This window comes from Trachymyrmex cornetzi, unplaced genomic scaffold (assembly GCF_001594075.2).
Source record: "Trachymyrmex cornetzi isolate Tcor2-1 unplaced genomic scaffold, Tcor1.1 scaffold230, whole genome shotgun sequence".
Taxonomy (NCBI): Eukaryota; Metazoa; Arthropoda; class Insecta; order Hymenoptera; family Formicidae; genus Trachymyrmex; species Trachymyrmex cornetzi.
Genome location: NW_017296957.1, coordinates 1448813 through 1473847, shown reverse-complemented (window position 1 = coordinate 1473847; position 25035 = coordinate 1448813). Strand labels below are relative to the sequence as shown.

Sequence of the window (25035 nt, the reverse complement as noted above, 5' to 3'; positions counted from 1 at the left end):
TGCTGTTCATGACGCGTTACCAATTCTTCCAAGGCCCCTAAATAACTATAGAAAAGACAAGAGGGTTTCCATCCTTTTGATGGAAAGCTCAACCGCTGGTGTCTCTTCGAGTTTCTAGTATAGGCAACTCGAATTTCCTCTCGGCTTCGAGTTTTCGGAAATACGATGGTCTGCTACAAATACGCGAGATTTAACTTCCCAAGAGTTGTATAACAAGAGGTCGACCTCGACCAACTGCATTATCATTCTACATCGATTTGAATGGTTCATTCTGAATGGAAAGCACTGAGAGAAATGTTTTGTACCAATAACCAAAGTTTTGTTACTGACACAAAATCTATTTGTTGATATATGATCAATCAAACCGTTGGTTACCACGACAATATTAATTTGTTAAATTTATTAACTGAACTGATCATTTAATGATATAAAACTGTTTTGTATGATGTTTATAGATCTTTTGTAATTAGAAATAGAACATTTTGTTACCGGAACAAAATGAATAATATATAAGTAGTATCTCTCACTTTCTACAGAGTGATTATGTTTGGCGTTTTTGAATTTCCTTAGCTTATAGCAAAAATATATATAGATTTAGAACAATTGAGATTACTAATCGCTTTGAAAAAATAGTTACCATGATTGATCATGGTGTGGCGAGAACTGAGAAGTCCACGAGATTAGTCTCTAATCGTCTCGGCTTTATAGAGATAGACGTTGAATTTCTCTTACACGAGAAGACACACTATCTCTGATAGCTCCGCGAAACACTCCGTGCTCTACCATAGAGTGGATTATTTTGTTGAAATTACTAAAAGAATACTTCTTTTGTAATGGCAATCAAATTTTACAATGGTATTTACAAAACGTGAGTGACCAAATAAATTTGTATTGTTAAATAAAAAAATTTTGTTTATATTACAAAAAAATATTGTATTTTGTAATTTTAACAAAGTAATCCAATAATAATCGGCCATTTATGAATAATTCTCTTTTTTTGTTACCAATACTATATTTTTTCTCTCAGTGAGAGAAGACATTTGAAATAATTTTTTATCTTAAAACAGTTAAAAACAGAAAACAAAAGATTGATAAATTTATTATTAAAAGAAAATTCTATCAAAATAAGACACATGTAATACGATATTTTACGATATTGAATAATTCTCAAAAATCCATTGACAGAATGAGTGAGAAATATAAATTTTTTCAAAGATTTCTTTTCGTTCGATTTACCTCTAAGAAGGATTTTTTTCATTTAAAGAAACTTTTTGTTGTATAAATTCTTTCATTACTTCTATTACGTTATTGGAAGTTATTAATATGTATTGCTCTACAAATATCTTCCTGTCGTAATAGCACTTTATAATCGCGAAATATGGATGCTTTCCAATAAATTGTTATAGCTTCATTATAACAAGAGCTAAATGCTTTGTAAAATGATAACACGTAATATCGCGTCAGCAGTTATTTTGACACTCTTCAACTAATAAAAATCAGATATTTTATGAGGTTAAATGTAGCAAACGCAACGTATGTTTTTTCCGACACATTCTACAAAATCAATATATCTCGAAATATTTATTTTTTTTACGACTAGAAGCATGCTTCTAATATTTTTCCAATAAACGCAGAACTTTTGAACGCAGAAAAAATGTTTAAAAAAACATTATTTTATTGAGCTAATATTAATCGAAAACTTTAAGAAAGCCTGTGAAAACGTAGAAGAAAACGGAAGTCACTTCGTTGATTCAGAAACACATACTTTCCATGAAAAATGTAGGAGAAAGTCAGGCTTAAAGAATAGCTATAAGTGCTTGGCTTTTCCAATAACATCAATTTTATTATTACAATACCAAAGAAAAAGTATTTTTTATATTTTAAATAATAAAAGTTTGTTAAATATGCATTTTATATTTTTGAAAAATTTGAGATCTCTCGATCTCGTAATGTTTAATTACATATTTACCGTTTTTGCATTTAATATATCTATGATAAATATTATCGAAGCTTTCGATATAACCGCGATACGTACGCGAAAAAATTATTTCCCTATTAATGTAAATCCAAATCCAATTTCGCATGCTCGTACGAAGAGCAATATATTTAAATAAAAAGGGGGGAAATGTATTAATTTCAATACCGTTCGGGATCGACTATGTATCATTGATCCTCGACCACCGTATGACGAATGTTTTTCGTAACATATGTTTTCGCATGGCAATATATCAGTGATATCGATACTATCGCGACCGCTGTAGGTACACTAAAAAATATAACGACGCCCATAGCTCTTGCAAATATTTGTCAGGTGCGCAGCAGCTTGATTTCCGCGAATTTTCATCGTTCTCTAATAAGCCATATTCGCGTAATTGGATACGCGACATATTTTTGATATCACCACTGGTTGCTGCAGGAGGGATCCGATCGATATCGTCGATTGACATTGCGCCCGATTCAACGCACGATAAACGGACACGTAATTAAAGCCTTCGATCCCTGATGTAACGCTTCCGTAATATTAGAGATAACATAGTGCTGATGACCCATTTATACCGTTTATGCGATTCAATGCAATTAATATTAATGTAGTAAATGTAGCAATTATTTGGGCATTGTTATAAAATTATTCAAAAATGTAGTGTGTTAGAATATTTAATGCGTATAATGCGTATAATCATATCGCGTGCAGATAAAAGATTATATATAATTAGCAAATATTCTCTACTTTATGAAAATTTAGACAAAGTTGTCTTTTTAAGCGGATTATATCTGGATTATTTATGACAATAAATTTAGAATTTATAAAAAAATAATGAATTTTTTTACTTGATGTTTTTAATTGTTATATTCATAAAAAAAAACATATTGATGCATTTTTCAATCTTTATTTGATTGAAACACAAGAATATACCGTGCGTGATAACACAATTTATTCGTTCGTTAGAATTTTAATCCAGAGTTACCATTAGACTGACTGTTGTTAAGTTTCTTTTTAATAACTATAAAATATAAATCAAGCTTATACAGTGAATAAAGAAAAGATAACTATTACATCAAAATGTGGAATTTATATAACATAATTATGATATAGATGTGAACAATTTGATAAAACTAAATATGTAAATTTTAAGTAAATATTGAATTAATATTTCCTATTATCTTAAAACACGTTTAAAAATGAAGTTCTAATGAAATTATTAGGAAGAAAAAAATAATATATACAATCTGTTCATTCCTCTCCATCATTAAAAAGTTTGATAATTTTTTAAATATCTTTTGGAAATATACATAATAAATTTTTACGGCAAATATTATGACGTTAAACTAAATGGCAAACAAATACCACTATGGCAATACAAAAGTTAATTTAGCACGATAGAGAAGAGAGAAAAAGTGCAGATATATTGGAATAATATATTAATATCAAATATAATTATAAACAGTATGTATAACTTATTAGTATTTCATTCTAATCAAGGCTCATTACATCATCAGTTATTATCGATAATTCCCCAGTGAACAATCACAAGATTGTGTAATTATTAAATCAATAATTTCACACAAAGCAACGGATGTTTTTATATGGAAATTATTTTGTACGATGAGTGAATTGTTAAACAGCTTTTATTTCACGTGCGCAATAGGATTGCTTAACTGAAGGATGAAGAGAAATTATCGAATCGTAATGGGGCATGTTACTGCCTGACGGAGGCGCGCTATTGATAGAGTTATTGCTGGTAATTGATCTCCAGGTACAATCACATTGTTAATCATCACTGTAATTAATGGAGCAATGGATCGGTAGCGAGTTGGCTGGTTGAATGGAATATCATGGAATTAGTAGTCACGGAGTGTATCTTGATGAGACTGACGTTCATCAAGGTGGTAAATTTTGACAATAATTCCTACTCGTGTTTCGCGCAAAAAGATTATTAAATATCATTACATGAGTATTCGTGCTAAGGTAAAAGAGACGTAAATACCAAATATATCTATATAACCATGTAAAATTAATGTATTTTATTAATAATCGAAAATATAATCAGTGTGATACATATTATTTCTTCATCCTAATGTTACCAAAAATTGAAAAGAATTAGAGATTTAGAGATTATTTTAATATGAGGTGTTTAAAAAAACTTCTGCATTTATATTGTAGATAGATATTATTTACTTATAGATATGTATATATATCATCAGTATGTATATATATCATACTGATTAAATAAACAGTAAACATAGATCGAAAACTCAATCGTTTCTGAGACATAAATATTTTTGTATGTTAACATCATGAATGGCTTACTGACTTACTAATGACTCTACGTGTCACATGCGATGTTTACCTTCGTGTTTATAAACCGCGTTTTGAATGTCCTCATTCACTTTTCATACTTCATAATAGAAGATTTCACCGGCAATCAGTTATAACTGTAAACTGTGTAATCGTATCAAATATTATGTAGATCCGTAATCGGTTGATGACAACTGACTGATTGCCGGTGAAATCTTCTATTATGAAGTATACATGGAAATTGAATGAGGACATTCAGAACGTTATTTATAAGCACTGAGTTAAACATCGCATGCGACACGTAAAAGCCAGTAATTCATTCATGATGCTAACATATAAAAATGTTTATATCTCAGAAACAGTTGAGCTTTCGACCTACATTCATTAAGGTTTTTTTATTCAGTATGATGTGTAATATCTGTTATAAATGCTGATTTTTTAAACATTCTGTATTAAAAGTATTTGAGTAATATAAATATTATATACATAATATTAAATTTTCTGATAATATACATATAACTTCTACCGTATTCAATATTAAAATGCTCACTTACGAAGTGAAGGCACAAACGATGATCAGTTTACTACGCAAATCGTAACACATATGACGTTACACATCGTTGTTACGACGGCGAAATTAGATTTCACTGTGTATCGGATAATGATACTAATGATTCGAAGGCTGTAAGAGGAGAGGTACTAGTGAGCGAACTGGTACGGGTACTTAAATGCGAGATTGAAATCGGTCGTATTCTCGTATGTTACCGTTGAATTATATCGCGATGGAGCCTGGCTTGGGCATTAAAGGTGGCCCATTCAAAACGTTCCTCTCCGTCTTTCAAATGCACGAACAAAGGCACCACATTCTCACCGGATACGTACGCGAATAACGCAAAATTGACTTTCAATAGAAAGGAGGCTCGGGGATTTAAAATCACTTACGCCTTTTGCTCTTGCATTTTTGGCCAACACCGTGTTCGATAGTTCCAAATCTCCTTCTTAACGATAATCCATCTCTTTCTCTTATCTACATAGTGAAGATGTATTTTCCATTTAATGAAAAATTATTTTACGAAAGAATGAAGTACCATTTTCCTGCTAGAAGCAAGAGAAGAAAATGCAGTAAAAATGATGTAAACGATGCAAACTTTGTGTAAACGACTGGTATAAAATATGCATTTCTTGTTTCTCTAGTTTCCCTTTTGAAATGTGTTAGATTTTGTAAAGAAATTGTTTTGAATGGAATTCTGAGTGTACTGTATAAAATTTAACAGGAATATATATTTAAAGAAAATATAGAATTAAAAATCTGGATCTTTTATGGTCTTAATCATATTCTGTACGCGAAAGCATTGTATATTTTATACTCGAATTATTTCGAAACGACCTAAGAAGAAAGGTAGCTGTCTTCATTTTCCAGTTTGATTTTCAGTTTCCAGTTTGGTTAGTAAATATGCGTAGAATTTTTAAAGAAACGTTTGAAAAACGTCTACTGAGATGGAAGGATCAGAAAGTAAATCTTCAAAGATCGAAGATCGCATAAGTTATATTCGAAGAGCGATAAAGAAGTACGTTGCCATGAGAGATTTAAAAAAACGTGCAGCAGTAGGCGGAGAAGTGAAGAGCATGAAAATCGATACAGCGCGAGTGTAGATTTAAATTTTACATATAACGCACATGAGCTCGCAATCACTAGAGCGGAACCGAAGCCGCATGAGAAGCAAATACTCTATCGCGTTGACTCTATGAAGCCCCAAGGGTTAAGATTTGGGATTACAAGTCATTGCCAATCCTAAGCTGTTTCGCGAAGGATCCTTCGAGGTGAAATGTTATGAAATCAGACATTTGCAACAGCTTATAAACGGCTAATATCTGTAAACCAACTCATAACGATAATGATACTGACCTACTTTATTAGAACAATGATTTTATTGTGTTTTAATTAACGGCAAAACATATTCTAATTATTTCTGATATTAGAACGAGCAAATTTAATATACTTCTTTTTAAAATATACAGGGTGTTTGTAAGTAACGATAAAACTCTCGCATACAGGTAGAGCAGACTAAACTGACAAGTAAACCTATGTAAGTGTCACTCACGATTTTAATGAAACTTGACATATTTGTCGTACTTTGAAAAATATTTGACACGTATTTTTTTTTTATCGGCAAAGGCCCACTCTGAAAGGTGAAAACTACCCCTTAAAGGTATAAGTAGATTTAACGTATTAGGTGAAATAAAATGAAAATTTTAAAAAGTAAAATGGTTTAGGAGGTTTTTGGGATCGCTGAAACTAAATCTTATGTCAAAAGTATAAAATTCAAAAGTTTTCTTCATGTGTCACGTGCGATCATGAGTAGATACGGCGGGCACACAAGCATTTTCCCCTTTCATTAACGCATACATACATATGAGCGGTCTTATGTTTACGTTTTTTCAACAGAGTCGAAAAAATTGTAGATACGGCACGTAGCCGAAATCGTCAACATAGATTTTCAACTTATTTCACCTAATATGATAAATCTACTCTTATACCTTTAAGGGATAGTTTTCACCCTTCAAAGTGGACATTTACCGATAAAACAAAAATACGTGTCAAATATTTTTCAAAGTTCTACAAATATGCAAAGTTTTATTAAAATCGGTAAGTGACACTTCCGTAGATTTACTTGTGAGTCGAAAAGTCCTTTACCATTTTACAATTTTCAATAATTAACAAAATATTAATTACTAAAAATCGCCGAATATTGGTTTTCAATAATTTTTTACTCAAGTACTATCAACTTTACAGAAAAACAGCAAAAGATAAATTGTTTATTTTCTCTTATAGAGCTATAATAATTTTATTAGAATTTTTTGTTAATTTTTTAGTACTGTATTTTTTTATTGGCAGCTATTTACCAATATGAGAAAATGCTGTACTAAATTCTAAAAAAATTCTCAGAATTCTATGAGAAGAAAATCAACACTTTTTGTCTCTTGCTGTTTTTCTGTAAAGTTGATAGTACTTGAGTAAAAAATGATTGAAAACCAATATTCGATAATTTTTAGTAATTGATATCTTGTTAACTATTGCGAAAATTGCAAAATGGTAGAGAACTTTTCGACTCAGTTTAGTCCGCTCTACCTCTATGCAAGAGTTATTTATCAAACACTGTACAAGTAATATATCGTTATTTATCAAACACTGTACAAGTAATATGTAATACGTATATAATTTGAATTATATTTTTAATCATTTCTATAAATCTCTCTCTCTCCTATCACCACTCCTACAATATGTCGTTAATATAACTAAAACAATGAAGTTAAACAATTTAAGAAAATGTATTACACTCAAACTTAGTTTATTTACTAAGTGTATACATTAATATGGATGTTGTTTATTTTTAGAAATTAATTACAGAAATAGATTAATTTATCACACATGGAAAATAAAAATAACAAAATATTATTTAACTCAGGAGACTGGGTTGTCACTGTTCCTTTGATATCTAATAGTGTATAATATATTAATCAAATATATATATATATATTTATATATGTATAATAAGATTAATTTTTAATAGATTTAACAAATTGTCTGCTATATATAACGACAAGTCGACAACTTGATAAATTTTACATCTGACATATCTGAATTTAGTTGAATTAATTTTATACTAATTACGAAGAAAATCACGAGTGTATCATAGCTTATAATTTCCCACTTTCGTATTTCTTTAATTTTAATAACAAAAAATGAATATATATTCGATTCTAATTATACACAAATGACAGATAAAAGATGGAAGAAGAAGATCAGTATCTAAAATTACTTTAAATTGAACAAATAATTACTCAAAAATCTAATTTCGCTTAAATGTGGCATATTTACCCCACTTACCCTACATATAAATGACAGTTACTATTCCATCGTTTTCCCCTTTTGTTGCATCTCAAGAGTATCCGTAACTCTCTCGTATCGTTACCTAGTTGTTCGTATGTGTCTCCGTGTTTCATCTCTTACGAACATACATATGCTCACATTTTTCATAAGAGCTCTCAGTCCTTGGCTTGTCGAGTACCTACACCGCTATTGTCAAACTTTCCACTCTCTTTAGAAGTTTCTTCTGACTTCGCCCGAGCTCTCCCATTTATGTTGACTTCACGACTCCATCACTCAACACCTTACGTTATCTGGTCACCTTCACAAATAGCTCAAATTTCTGGCGAGAAAGCAAAATGAAAAGAGATGTCGACAGCCATTTTTAAAGTCCCAACCCTTTCTTTAGTACATGGAAAGAATGATATCGCTGAAATATTTAAAAATTTAGCTGCATTCACAGATCTAGAAATAATTTTGTTGGATCATTGAAAGTTATTAAAGAATACTTAAGCATTAATGATAATGCTGCAAAAACATTCTAGTATCAATTCACATACACACACACAAGCGTTCTACATAATTATTTTGATAGTCCAAACAAAATTATTTTTGGATCTATACTCGTATTTAGCTAAATGTTTAGATACTTCATAACCATTCTTCCCGTCATACCTATAAGTGTTAAAATTGCTCTACGTTTTCTTTTGTTTATTGCAAATATATATATTTGCAGATAGAATTACTTACGAGGATTTTATTCCTCTTAATTATATTTTTTTTTAATTTAAATTTGAAATTAGTTATTAATCTTATCAGCTTATACCATTTTATCATAATTCAAATTAATATTATTGTGTGATATGATTTCAATCAATATCATTTATCTAACACATATAAATGTATGCATGTGTATATATATATATATATATATACATATACATATATATATGTAAATGCAAGATTATTTTTAAGTCTAATAGATATATAGAATTATTACTGTCGTAAAAGCTGTTCCATTGCCAGTTTATATAATCACTTTATATATCTAACAGATTTATCGCTTTGTAAATATATATGATGCATTCCGAACGTATTTTATGGTATATCAATAATTTTAATTATTGCTCGCAATTCGGTCTTCTTACACAAAGACAAAATAAGATATCATCTGTCCACATTCTGTTGATCAACACAATTAGCTGAGAAATAAAGCCGCCATATCCGCTAGGTTAACAAGCGTATTTCATAGGAGTTTCACTTGGAAGTATCCGTTTCTCCCCTTTAGAAGTTGGATCTTGGAGAGGTTCAGTGGGTGTAGCGAGGTCTGCAGAAGGTTATAGGCGAAATTCCCGGGAAACTCGAGCTGCGAATCTCCGCCAATAGACGAGGCGGAGTCGAATCGTCGTACGGAGGTCCGGGACGTGAGGGACGAAGCGGATTAATTAGAACTGCCCGTTTCGTCGGTGGAACGACATTAACTCACTTCCCTTTATGTCTGATCGTTTGTGATTGCGATTAAAGGCTTAAACACCATTACTTAACGATCGGTCGAACGAAACGCGTATTAGATCCGAGGAAATAGATCGATCTTCGCAAAGCCGGTCTTGTCAAAAGACTTATCGTATTCCTTCTTTCTCGCAATTGGCACGTTCCGCGTCAAAGATTTTTTATCTCTTTTTGAACAAGAATTTAATCTCCGATATTTTTTGCAATGATAGAATTAATTTCAATTAACTATTCTGTGACGTAAAACAGAGTCTGCTGCAAAATTATTTTATTTTTCCAAACAAATTTGCTTACATAAGCTTATATGAATTAATTAAGTTAATTCATTTTAATATTTATGTGTTTGAATCTTATCAAAAATATCTCCCAGATAATAAATCACGAAATCTTATCTATCTTTACTATAAAAATGGCGGGGGGGGGTGTTTAAAATCTATTTAAAATTTATTTTCCAAAACAAACGTTTAATAATAACTGTTTCAGCTTTAAACGTTTTAGTATTTTAAATTTAAAGACTATATTTTTCTAAGCTAAGTTTTTTAGGTTTTCTAATAAGTCATTACTTAAGCTTTAAATCTTAAGCTAAAACAGCTTTTGACGTTTTCATTTTAAAACACTTTTTAAAACTAACATATCTTTCTAAAGTATTTCCAAATATACTTTAAATATAAAATTTATTTAAATATATAATTTACTTAATATACTTTAAAAAATTAAACATCTATACATTTTTTAATAAGACACTTTTCAAAATTAAACACTTTTTAGCGTTTTACATGCTCGTTTGAAACTAAAACATCTTTAAGTACTTATTTGAAAAATGAAGACAAGAAATAAAACATTTTAATATCCTAAAGTTAAACACCTCCTTTTATGAGTGTTCTTTTAAGAGAGCGGATAATGACAATATATTGTTATGCGACATCGTTAAATGAAGTTTAACGTAATGTGAAATGTAAACGAAAAAGAAAAAATTTACAGCATGAGTCACGTTACAGAACGAGGAAAATGCAAGTTCCACTGGAGGGAAAAACTTTCTTTGCTCCTCATCAAATCTCTGTCATTTAAATCCTGCTGCGCACAGTCGGGTTTAGTTCGCTTAGAAAGTACTTCTGCAATACTCTCCACTTGTCTTCGTTAGTGCTTTTTCTGGGATTAAAATAAAGTAAGATGGACGAAATTTTTTCGCAATTTTCTCTTTCGATTAGTGGATTTTTTTTCGAACATTGCTTCTTTATTTTGCAATAGTGAAAATAAATTGTGTACATCGTGTTTCCATAGATTACTGTCCGCCTTCTTTATTTTAAAGACGTCGTAATTTGCGCGAAAGAATGATTTTGTAAAATTTTATCGTAGCAATTATACGTGAGTCAGTTTCAAATTAATTCTCATCATTAATAATCGACGATAGAATCGTTTAATAATTAAACTTGCGAATGTACTCCAATTTCTCTTACTATATCGACTATGAATACATCACTGTGTATTATGATATATTTTTCTGAACTCACAAAGTAATCTTTAAACTTTCGGCACTTGTGGAAACATAATATATAAGTTGGGATTTTCTGGGCGTGTATATGTGCGCACAATTATATCAATATCCTACGCTGAGAATAATGTAGAAAATGTAAATTGGATTCGTACCTTCCCTCTTAGTGAAGTAAAAGCATTAAAGTCTTACGCAAGCGTAGGACTATTAATTATGTTTACCGATAGCGGTAAATACAAAGTAAAGAGGAACGTCGCTCTCTACGATATTATTACATCTCTATTAAAATGCTATCAACGAAACACGAAACACACGACAAAGTGAAGTGGAGTAATTTTAATCATTGTCAAAGAACCGTGGGGAAGCTTATTCACAAATATACGACCGACAAGAGCTTTCGATAAATTCAACGCGCTTAACAATGCCCTACGCTGATAAATTGCGGCATGACGTTTCTTCAACTCGATGGCGCGGCGCATAAATCAAAACAGACAGTATTGCAATCGACGTGGCGGCTGCGTAAGGCCGCGCAGGTATTATACGCCATTGCTGCACCTCTGCATCTGATGCAGCATTCGCCTTTAATATTTCTACCCGCAGAGTAGATGGTGTACGATGCTTTCCGTCGTGCATCGTGCAAAATGAAGGAAAAAGGAAAATGCACGCTTCCGATGAAAAGTGGGGAAACGCCCTTGCCCGATTGTCCTCGACCCTCATTGGCCTTTCTCGCGTGCTTTCATCTACCAACGCGGCGCTCCACCACATAATTGGACAAACATTGGCTGATATTTATGCAAGTGTTATATTCTACGTTGTTCGCGCTTTCCGCATAGTTACGTACAAATATAAATTCTGTGGATTCGAGTGTCGTGAGAGAGAGTATCATGAAATAAAAATGCTCGTGGAAACGAAATCATCCTCGAGCCAGATGCTTTTACAGTCAGGTCAGGTACCTGAAATACGTACATGAGGAAAATGTCACGAGTAAATTTGAAGTAACAAAAAATTACGGAGAGAGAATAAGATGGAAAGAGATTGTACAATTCTGATTGATATTCAAACGCGTTTGTGTTAACAGTAACTTGTTGATGTTAATTGGAAAGTACATAGAAAGTACATAAAGTAAGCTATAAAGCATTTCTTTGAAATGTACTTCTGGAAAATACAGAATGAGGTATGGAAGCGGAATCGATCTTTTAAAAGCATTTCATCGTAATGTTTCAATACGAAATTTTCTTTGGTGCATAATTTTGTTATTAATGTGAAAAGAGTTAACATTAAATGAATAGAAATGAAATTGAGCTGTTAAAATAATCATGTGCGGTTTAGTGCATACATTAAAAGCTAAAATAAACAAAGAAACTTACCGTTTCCTGCTGTTATGATGTTTCCCAGTTGCAATATCTTGCTTAAGGTTTTTCCACTTTCCTCCGGCGTAACTGATGCACCAGCTTCTTGTTGCGTCATTCCCATCTGTAACGTAAACAATATTTTAATGCTCAATGCTTGAAGCAAGATTACCTAGGGCTGCCGCACACAAAATTTCTGTAACAGTAATCTTAAGACATGAACTTAAGCCGATGAGCCAATCGGGATACTGCTTTAGATCTACGTATTCTAACTGAAATAGAAATAGCAGTAAACTTATCCACAAGACAAATTTCAACCGGTTGAAATTCACCTAATTGTGAGGTTATGGATAAGTTTACTGTTATTTCCATTTTCATTAGATTACGTAGACCTAAAGCAATATCCTGATTGGTTCATTGGCTTAAGTCCACGTCCCTAACAACACAGACCTCTAGGGGATGTCCTGAGGATGTCCAAAGGACGTCCATATGTCCTTTGAACATCCTAAGGACATCTTCAGGATGTATCCCGGATAAAGTGTGTTATTAGGGGTCTTACGTCACAGTTGCGGAATTTTGTGTGCGGCAGCCTTTATACAAGTAGAATATAAATACATCTTAAATCAAAACATGAATTATCTCTCCGATTTTTATCCTTGCGATTTTTATTAGTATAATAAACTATTTTGTTAATTATTTTTACCGATTGATTATAAATTACCAATTACAAATATATTAACTATATCTATTCAGCATCATTCAAATATAATATTTAAGTAACGTAAGATTTAAAGATTCGTGTTTAAAATTTGTGTACAATTTTATTATAACGATATCTTTTTAAAATGCATTGTTTTTTAATTCGCGAAGAATTAAATGGTTTTTTCTCGTAAAATTATTTAAATTTTACGAGAAATTAACAGAACTGAATTAAGCTGGTCAAATATATCCTCCAATGTTACTTGATAGCACGCTAATAATAAGAGATGATATTTAAGCATGAACGACCTAATTCGTAACTCGATACTCGTTTACTTGGATATCCTTGACCCGGCGCGAACGGTAATATTAATTAACATCTAACTCATAGAGCTCTCGTAGATCGTGTCTCACTGTGGTTTCCTTCAATTTTGTTGGCGTGATTACACAAGGAGAAATGTTAAGAGACACTCAGAAGATGGTCACGAGGAGGGGCGCATGTTAAATAACTTTCGTTATAAACTTATCAAGTACTCATACTAAGACTAAATATATATGTACCTATGATATTTAGTTTACGCGCACTACATTTTATTAAAGTACTATTATGAGTAATATTTCGCAGAAATTACCGTTGTGGATTTGAACAACTTACAAATTTTGGAGAATTTAATCAAATGTTGATCCCTTCTTAAATCTCTCGATAAAATGATAAAAACTTTCAGAACGCGTGCGTTATTTTATGCAAAACGCTTGGAGAAGTTAGTGACAAGCTAAAACTTTATTTATTTTATCATTTCAATTTATATTCTAGAAATTTTAACATTTTATTGAGAGAACATACCTTTTTTCTATAATTTATAAGTAAATTGAAAATTGAAATTTTTGCAGTTTAAAATCAAATAAAAATTAAAGTCGTTCAATAAGCATGTGAATGCATTAATTTTGCGATTAAATTAATTATATTATCGATATTACAATTATCGAATTATTAAATTTTAATATGTTTTAAATATTCATTAAAAAAAATTATAAAAAGATAATACTGTAATAGAAAAGATAATATTTTATTATTAATAGGATATCGTATTATCCAATTTACATTCTGAATTATCTCTATAATAAAGAGTTCACATTATATTCACAAAAACTTCAACAGTCATTTAATAATTTTTTTGGTATTGTATATTACATTATTAGAGTAAACATAATAAATTATGTAACAAAATACAATAAACTAATAATATAATTTCAGTATATAATCGACTAAATTTTGTTTTTTGTAGAAAACATTGAGAAAAATAACTTTTATTGTTTTGCGCTCTACTAAAATAAATACAAAGATACTAGATGAAACGGCAAAATTCAATTTTCTTTTCTTCAGAAAATGAGAAAAACGATTGTTTCTTCCGAAGGACTTCTGTTTCTTGCAAATGCCAACATTCTTCCCAAGTTTCGACCATGCTGTGACCTTCGAAGTAGAACGATAGTAAATACATATATCTTTACAGGAATACGAGTGAATCCATGTGAAAGCCAAATTCGTAATCGAGATGTAAATTGCACCATATTTGGTCGATTGCCAGTACTCTCTTTCTTCTCTCTCTCTCTCTCTCTCTCTCTCTCTCTCTCTCTCTCTCTCTCTCTCTTCATCCATTGAACTTCGCCTTCTGCTTGTGCTATGCTGGTGTTGCTCTCTTGTCCAAGATACTAACCTGTCTCTTGTTCGTCCCTGCACGTGCAAACACACTTCCCTTATAGATACCCTAGCTACATTATTCGGCATGTTGAACGTGGCATAATGTGAGCTCTATTGCTGGAACGATTCCAGCGGTCGGAAACAGCCGGTGGGACACCGCCGTGATTTGATCTAGGTTGCCTGATGAAATGCGGCAACGCGAATATACATACACATCGAGAATATTAAACGCGTGGCAGACCATGGTCGCTCCATCCTCGTTCCTGCCTGCGCGTGTCATTTTACTGATCAGCGTAGCTCTCGCACACGGAGCCTTTATGTCGTTATTAAGTTCGACGTGCGTTTGATTGCAATGCGTATAATTTGAAATGACTACCGTCGATAACAGCAAAATAACTGAGCACACTGTTACAAATATATTTTTTGTTTACACTATAGATCAAAATATTTTTCTCTCGAAATAGAGAGGAATTCTGAGCATAGACATGTAATACCGATGTTTACATTCCGAATATTTTAATTAATCATGGCTGCGATATCGAATAAATCTATTCTTAAAATATTAGATTCATTTGCACGTGACTCGAACTTCAGGTTTTGTATCGTATGTCTTGAGAACGTTGCTTTATGAAAATAACGCGTTGCTGTTACTTTTTGTGAAAAGTAATTTGTTACCTTTACTTAGAAAGTAATAGTTCATTTTCACACGTTTTTTGGTTTTTGTTTTAATAATTGATTGTAACAATCAATATTATAATTAAAATTTTAACCTAATCTTTATATAGCAAGTTTTTCCTTATATATTAACTTAATATAATAAATCGTATATAATTTTTTATATTAATATTTTTATTTTTTAATAATATTTATCTTTAAAAATTTTGATTGTAATTCATAAATATAAATTTTATTAAAAATTTTTATGAAACATTATTTTTAAATATTAATATTGTTATTAAAAGTGCATTCTAATTTTTACTGAAAGGAGGCTGTTCAAAAGGTTCGAAAATAAAACAAGAATATTGAAAATAAAACAAGAAATTTGAATAAATACATTACGTCCGTGCTCAATTTTCAAAGTGTTCCTCAAACGCTGCGAACAGTTCACTTCTTAATAATTTTATTGTACAGGAGATTAAAATCTATAAAAAGAACACCATTCCTTTTGCTTACATCTTTTTGAGCAGAAATCGATCTCTTTTTAACATCCTCTTTTATAGCTCACGTTACATATATGTATCTATAGATACTACAAGTTTACAGTATTCGGAATGCAACTTGAGATATAAAGTATTCTTCAGCATAAAATATTTTCAACATTTATATTTGTATTTAAACAGAATATTTTTATTTAATTAAAAAAATAATGTAATCTATTGAAAATGGATAATAATAGGGATTAAAGTAACGATAAAACGGATAAATTCATTCCAGTTACTGTAAAAATATAACGACATACTGTTGCCGTTACAGACAGAAAAAAGTAACGGTCGTTATTGAAAACATGTAACGATAACGATAACGGCGGACATTACAAATAATGCGCGGTGTTACTTCCCAACCTTGCAAACAACCATGCGCATTGCAACTATATTCTGACTGCATCAAACACGATTCTAGCAGAATGTTTAACCTATATTTTGTAGGTGTTAAACTTAATTCCTGCCCTTTTTTCGTCTCCAAAATTGATTTGTTTCGAAGGGAAGATGAATGAATATCTTAATCAAAGTAATTTCCTCAATTTTCTACTACTTTTTCCCATCTCTCTGGCAACAGGGCAATCCCACGACGGTAGAACGCGGTGTCTTTCGAGGCGATCCATTCATCCACCCATTTTTGGACTTCGTTGTGACTGGAGAAGTGTGTGTCCGTAAGTGCGTGTTGCATCGATCGGAAGCGATGGTAATCCGACGGTGCCAAGTCTGGAGAGTACGCTGGATGCGAGAGAACTTCATTCAAGCTCTAGAAGTGCCCGCTTCACGCTTTTCGCGACATGCGGTCGAGTGTTATCATGCAACAAAATGACTGCGTCAATTGTTGGCTACGGATGATCTTTTTTGCATCAATTCGTCACTCAATTTTGGAGTAACATTTAACTGTTCGACAACTCTAAAAGCGTTTGAGCTGGATTCTCATCAAGCAATTCTTGCAGCTCGACATCTTCAAATTTTTTCGGCTGTCCTGGACGTTCTTTGTCTCTCACATCAAAATCACCGTTTCGGAAGCGTTCAAACCAAACTCTACATGTTCTTTCCGATGGAGTTTCATCACCATACACTTCGGATAGTAAGCGATGCGCTTCAGCTGCGGTTTTCTTGAGGTCGAAGTAGTGAAGAAGCACATGTCGGAAAAACTGCTTATCGCGATTCATTTTCAATCGATTGCAAAATCTTTTTAGCTTCGAGAAATCTAATCTGTGAGGATTGAATCACTTTCAGGGATGTCTAAACTACAAAAGACATATGACTTCATCGTCAAAACTCGCCAGTGTTGGAGTCAGCACCCTCTAGTAGCGAGCGGCAGGAAGTTAAGTTTAACACCTAATATTATTGAAATCCTATTGTCACGATTATTACGAATTATGATACAGTAAATTACGAAGAGACGTATCAATGTATCTTTTAAACACCTTGCATTGTTAATTGCTTAATTTATAAGCACACATATATAAGAATTGATATATCTTCATCGAAATTGTATATATCAGAATTTCTCAACATTTACATTTGCCGCGATGGGAATTGTCGAACAGCGACTGCATTCCCGATAACACGATGTCGCATTTGCAAACGTTATGACGCGCGTAACTGAAGTTTCGAGTTCGAGCGTCGTTTCACATGCAGTTCTGTGCAAATTGTCTACCAGCTGGATTTAATCGGCAACATGCCTTATCTTGCTACGATAATATGGCGTTAGAAAAGAACAGTACACAAAGCTAGAAAACTCGCGTGAGGAACGGGGACTCTCGTAAATTACAACAGTCGTCCTTCCATGAGTATTATCATTCCTGTGATAAATAATCGCATATAACTGTGCCATTTTGCTTAATACTACTGTAGGCATGAAACATTTTTCACTGCCAAGATAATTCTTTCGTTTTCACTCGTATTCTCAGGGATATTTCTTTTTATCTTGTTGTACTTTTTACTTTACGATAAAAAAATTTTTTTGTATTGTTTATTGTTTATGGTGTATTTTCTGCAAATATATTTCCAATGACGCTGTCCATATAATAACAGAAAGATTAATAATAATCATTTTGAAAATATTGCTAAATATAAATATATTTTTTTTTATTTAATATTATTTCGCATGATTTGTGAGTATCTAACGTGCAGATGCAACAGTCGGCATTCGGAGTCTAATGGACAGTCACGATTCATATCTACGCATATAGCGTGTAATTTATGACGTCAGAAGAAGTATAATCTCATGATAGATGAAAATGGCGATGTACCCATGTTTGCGTAGACACTCACGGAAACTATCGTATTCGCGTTCACTTTCTGACTTATTGGTCACTACGGCCATGATAAATAACCGTATTAAGTTGAGAGTTCGTGCGAAAGGAAAATCCGCAATGAAAGAGCGAATAAAAAAAGAAGTATTGCATCCAGTACAGAGAATTAAATTTTGTCATAGCTAGCTAGCGCAAATTGGAGTTAATTAAACATGTATTCACACGTAGAAATTGCACTAACGCCTATTTATTAGAAATAAAAGCGAACGTTTTATTGAAAGTATTTTTAGTTTCGTTGTGAATTAATAAATTGTATATTAATTAGCAAATCTTAATAGCCAATATAATTCCAAATTATCATATCGCAATATTAATTATCTTCAATATATAATCAGAATTTACATATTCATGATGTATCTGTATTGATAATATTTGATTGTATTGATAATATTGATCAACATAGTAAGCTAGAATAAAGATCAGATTAAAGATCGAAAATAAATAAAAAAAAGGGATGTAACATGCTCCAAATTTATATTTTTTATGCTAGAGCAATACGACCTATCGAATAACGAATGATTGTAGTCCATTGGAAAATGGGATCTCACATATGGATTACGCGTAACATTGAGCAGCTGATGCGTTTCTCTGATTTATCGAAAATCTTTCCCACGTAAAGAGCATGGCTCTATAAAATTGTTTTATAACTCTGTTCCAATAAAATAGGAAGAAAGTTCGACTTGCCGGATGAATGCATGCTTATACGAATATATCATAAAAAAAGGAGGTCTTTAATTCCGAACCACCAAATGGCAGTAACGTTTATCTGCAATAATTCCTCGCGACATATTTTTTCAGAACCAAAACTGAGCTTCTATAAGACTTTTTAAAATTAGCAGTTATAAGTTTAGGAGTGATATTACATACTTTAATTACATCAGGGGTTCGGCATTAACGGGCGAAGTTTTTAGGATCGTACTAGCAAAAGTCGGTGTTCTTTCATTGATACTACGCTTTTATCGCTATTTTTACGCGAAGGCCATTCAATGTTTCCTCAGTATAATAGTGCAATGTTTTCTAACTTGAAATTTCTCGAACGCGAATCTTTCTTGGAAGTACTTTTTTATAGGCGTACTGAGTAACTAATCATACAGTAAGCAAAAATATTGATTTAAGATGGAAATTGTAATAAATAATATAGGCACATATAGTATTAATTTTATTAAATAAAGTAATAATTATTACTAATTTTAAAATTTTTGAATTACTAATACTAAAATAGATTAATAAAAAAATTTATTCTTGTATTTTTCGTTTGCACTGCTAATAATGTTTTTGAAGAACGTAAGAAAAACTGAAGAAGGAAAACTTAAGACTGCAGTTAAATGTATTTTGCAAGACATTAACTCAGTGAATTATTTACAGCGAATAAACATTTTAAACCTTCCACAGTCTCTTCTCACCGCGAAGCCTGTATATTTACACTCATACTTATTCCGTGTACTGGATAACATAAATTACATAAAATAAATATCGTATAAATTTAATTTGCGTAGAAAGAAGACAGTTTAATTTATTAATACTAAAAATAATAACCGTGAAAAAAGAATAATGAATATCGACAGATATTGCTAAAATAATTCAAGGATTGTATCGCTAGAAAATATATACGCGCGTGACAATTTATACCAGAATGCAGAACTGTATTAACACAAGCCGATAATTTTCTATTCATACAAAGGGCTAATTTCATCGATAACGATCCTAACGATCAAACGACAAATTAATTAACAGCTGAATGAGTCACAAGAACAAAGGTAGCACGTGTAAACGTGTTAATGACGCGAGCAATTGCACGTCACCGTCGGGCTTTTAAGCTACCTTTGACACCTGTCGACTTTATAGCGTTGGGTGCCTCGTAAAGCTACGACGTAATCGTTGCCGAGTTGCTCTTTCCAATAGCGAAATGCTCTCGAGATCTTTTGATTTAGTTAGAATAATTTGAGCCTTTAAATGTCAAAACATATTTGCCTCTGAATATCGAGTTGAAGAATTTACGTCCATGTGACGCATCAAAGCGAAATAGATCGATTTTTATGTACTTTTGTAAAAAAAATATGTATAGGAGTAAAGAGCACACACACATGTCCAGATCGTGATAGCTCGAATTTTTTTATGCGGATATAAAGTACTCATTTGAGTCATTTTTTTAAAGAAGTTAGTCCGCACGACCTACTTCGATGAGGAACCGTTAATATCATGAGACTCGTGTTTGATTAAATTGAAATACAGGGTCGCTGTAAAAATACAAATGGCGGATTTTTCACTTTTATTGGATTGTTCTTGTTACACGTGGCGCGAATTAATTCCATCTGAGCATTTTTCCCGCACTTTATTGTTCTCGCGGCCTGATAATTCATTCATTGAAAAGCGATAGACTGGTAATGATAAAATTTGATAAAATTTTGCGTTCCCAGTTGTCACAATGTTGAATTGCATGCTAAAACGCGACATGACATCTCACCTTTCACGCGATGGTCTAAAAGTATATTCCTTTTTACGTTCATAAAAAAACATATAATTACGGATAATCTTTAGTAAATTAGGGAATCTTTAGTAAAAATTAGGGAAAAGATCAACCTTTTCTCTCTATTTTCTGCTTGACGTAAAAAACAGTGACTGCACTGAGAAAAATTTCTGGTTGAAAATAAATGAACCAGTAGAAGATTGATCATATCCGTTAGATTTATCTCTACTAGAATTGCAATATAGATTCAACTAGATTCAAATTCTGATTTATCTATTTTCAACAAGAATCCCAATTAATGCAGTTAGATTTTTTTCCCAGTGCATTAATGAAATTGTTTGTCGAAGGAATGTCGTAGAAAAAAACGATTCCGAATGCGTTATAAAATCCGATAACAATATTGGATGTAGTCAAGCAATAGCCACTATCAACGTTTGTAAATGGTGTGTAGAAGATTTTTTCCCATGAATATAGATTCAGAAAAATGCACTTCCGTGCTTCAACGAAAGAGTATTATCCTGAAAACAATTCTCGGTAAAACAGTCTCTTAGATTAAAAACTACAGCATTAAAGATTAAGTATTAATTGCTCTGATTAATTTCGTAATAGTTTAAGCATAAATATCATCCTCAAGTTATCCGAAAATGTTTCACAATTCGCTGCGGATTATCACTTTTCTATAACGTGTACAGTGTAAAATTAATTGCATAAAATAAAAATTAGCGAATTATTGAACATTCAGTAAAAAATTATATATCTAAAATAGCAATGATTCTTTGATATAATATTAAACAAAAATGTCCTTTAAACATACATCTAATTTTACTGGGAATTATTTATTACAAAACTCATTGCATGTATGTGTAAATAATGTAATGCACTTATACAGACCACAAAAATAATTTGTCAATAGAAAACTGATGAAATACTCGGAAATAATAGTCCGCCGCAGGGAAATAACAAAATGGAATAAGAAAGCGTCGTACTAGCAACAACTGTATTAGGTACTACAGCATTTACTGCAGCACTTATAATAATATGTAGCAATACATTTCTATCTGGAAACGCTGCGCGTTGTATTAAGGCGCGATCGTAGCGAAGCCGTCTGGCGCGTGGGTGCAGCGTGCGCCGCATTTTCCATACAATTTCCACGTCGGTGCAAGATCCGACCTTTCATCCTCGTTCTCAAGTTTCTAGAGTTTCTCGCTTTTGCCGGTGTTACGATCAGCCCACGACGGAGAAAATGCGCGCGTCAGCGGAAAATTTCGTCGGGGCTGCTTGCGTCATGGGGATCGGTTTGCGCTTCTCTCGTGGTGTTTATGATTTTTCTCGATAAGAGCCTTTCTTCTTTTCATGACACTGGGAATGACAAGCTTGCGAATTCCAGTCGTTAGCACTGATACAACTTTATGACAAAAGTTTGTTAATAAAAGTTTGCTTACGATATCGCATGAGGGCGAAGAGATGCGGCAAGTCGGAAAAGGTACGATGATTTAGTAGGACGACACAGATTTTCGCTATGGAGATACGAGATGCAGGAAAAGTTGAAAATTCTGGTCCCATAAGGGGGGAAATTCTGGTCCCATCGAGAATGAAGATGACAAGCGAAGCACACCTTTAACGAGATTATGCGTCATTTTGCCGCGTTGTGATATGTTCCTGGCATATTTTAAAGAAATTTTGAACCAAGTCGTGAAATTGCGAGCACTTGAAAAGCAGCGTGACGATATGATGAAGTCGTATATATACGAGGGGAAATATTCTAAATAAAAAATTACCGGACATTTTATTTTAAAACGAAAGTCTTACACTGATATTTTTTTATTTTTAGTTGCGCTAGTTTTTTTATTCTCATAACAGCCAACCAATACAAGCTTATAAATAAAAGGCATATTCTCAATATAATATATAAAGCTTAATATTTTGACCGCAATGATTATGTTGGATACCTTCCATTTAGTGACACAAGTCTATCGTTTTGTTTTTGTTATTATAAGATAGAATGACATTTATGTCGACTTGTATCATTAAATAGAAAGTACCCGTTTCATAATGTATATTGCACGAAAAATGTCAAAACACAGATAATATTTTCGTAACATTTTCATTATCGAAAATCTGATTTATATGAAAGGAATATCATACGTATATCTACTTTCATATTTCACTCGTGCATTAGTAATTGATCTCTCTGCGAGGCCAACTTATGTATACATGGTTAGCATCTCTACGTTATGAATATTAACACGTAACGAAATATGTATGAAACCTGTTTGATCTTCGATATAATCTTAGTGGTATTCAGTTCCCGCGTTAACGATGAAAATAACGGTGGCATTAAAGAAGAATTGCCAAGAGTCTCGTCGGCATCGTGGCTATAAAAGCGAATTTTGCCGCCGTATCACGATCAACCTTTAAGGTTTCTCGTAAAGTGTCTTCCGAATATTGACGCCATATTTGGAAAAATAAATAAACTTACACCATGAACTCGATAAATTTCGGAACGACTGCTCGATAGACATAATCGATATCATCTCAAAGATCAGTAAACATCTCATAAAACGTTCGTGTGTGGAAAAGAAATATCGCGATCGTAAAGTAGGGTAGCTTAAAAGCAATGCTTTTCAATATCTAAATAGACTACACGAATAAACTCAAATTTTATTGAAAATATTGGAAAATAAATCATGAAAAGAAACATCAAACTTATATAGCATAAGACATCTGCCTAGCTGGCTCCCTCCCCCTCCCCCCCCCACTTAATCAAATCTTAATGAATAAATTATATAATAATGCAGTATTTATGCGCTCTCAAAATCCGTAAAAAGAATTGTGTGCTCATTTCGTTTAGGCAAAAAGAAAATTTTTGTGAGAAGGCTGAGTAGGCTGTCAGTCAGCCCCTTCATGTATTAATAACAACCGATTTGGAAAATCAAATATACAGGATTTATGCGCTGTTTATGCGCTTTCATATTCACATAATTTCAATTTTTGCGTTGCAACCTTTGAGGGACTTCCCACGTCTGCTTTAGCTGCCCCCTCCCCATTTAATCAAATCTTAACGAATAAATTATATAATAATGCGCTATATATGCGCTCTCAAAATCCGTAAAAAAAATTTTTGTGCTCATTTCATTTAGGCAAAAAAAATTTTTTTGTAAGAGGACTGAATAGACTGTCAACCCCTTTACGTGTCATATAATAACAACCGATTTGGAAAATTAAATACACAGGATTTATGCGCTATTTATGCGCTTTCATATTCACATAGTTTCAATTTTTGCGCTGTATCCCTTAAAGCACTTCTCTTTTGGAGCAAACAGTCATATTCATCCCTTGTGGGGGGAAGGGGAGGCTGACAACCTACTCAACCTTCTCACAAAAAAAAATTTTTTTTAGCTAACAATAAGCGAAATGAACGCAAAAATTTTTTCTTGCAGAAGCGCATAAATAGCGCATTATTATATAATTTATTCGTTAAAATTTTGTTAAGTGGAGAGGACAGCCAACTAGACAAATGTTAGAATAAGAATTCATATATAAGGATAAAATATTATTACATTTTACTGTTATATTCTTTTAGAAGTATATACTTTATTAAATAAAATTTTTTAAATTATAAAAGAAATAGCGTTTTAAGGAACATTGAATTACATCTAAGCGAAATGCTGCCTTTTATGATCAATGTACAAAAACAATTACATTTCTTGAACATTATATGTATACTACTATAATTGTAAAAATTTCTTTGAGAATTTTTCATAAAGCATAGAACAACTCAACAATATTGCAGGTCGGTGTAGTTTAAAAAAAAAGTATTAGAGCGAATGTAATAACAGTAGCAAAGTGTCTCTACGGCAGAATTTCGTCTGATATAATTCCAAAAGACATATAAAAATAAAACAACACGCAGAGAGAGAGAGAGAGAAAGAGATGGGGGAGAGGAGGAGAAAGAGATCGAAACAGGCAGGCAGAAGAAACATAAAAACGAAACAGGTGAGAAAAACAACTTTGTTATCAAATGTGTATCAAATGTTTAAATAAAAGAAGAAACTAAAATATAACATAATACTTTTTAATATTTTTTTAAATATCATTTAAGCAGTCAGTATTAACTGAAATTGAAGGATTATAA

The 25035-nt window shown here is 32.2% G+C and overlaps 1 protein-coding gene across 1 annotated transcript in view; it reads right to left on the bottom strand.

The window, feature by feature from the left end:
* Fife (regulating synaptic membrane exocytosis protein fife) overlaps nucleotides 1-25035 on the bottom strand; it is a 182279-nt gene that overhangs the window by 107773 nt on the left and 49471 nt on the right. The window contains exon 3 of the mRNA XM_018507283.1: nucleotides 12534-12639. Coding sequence (XP_018362785.1) covers nucleotides 12534-12639 — 106 coding nt within the window. The remainder of the gene's footprint in view (nucleotides 1-12533; nucleotides 12640-25035) is intronic.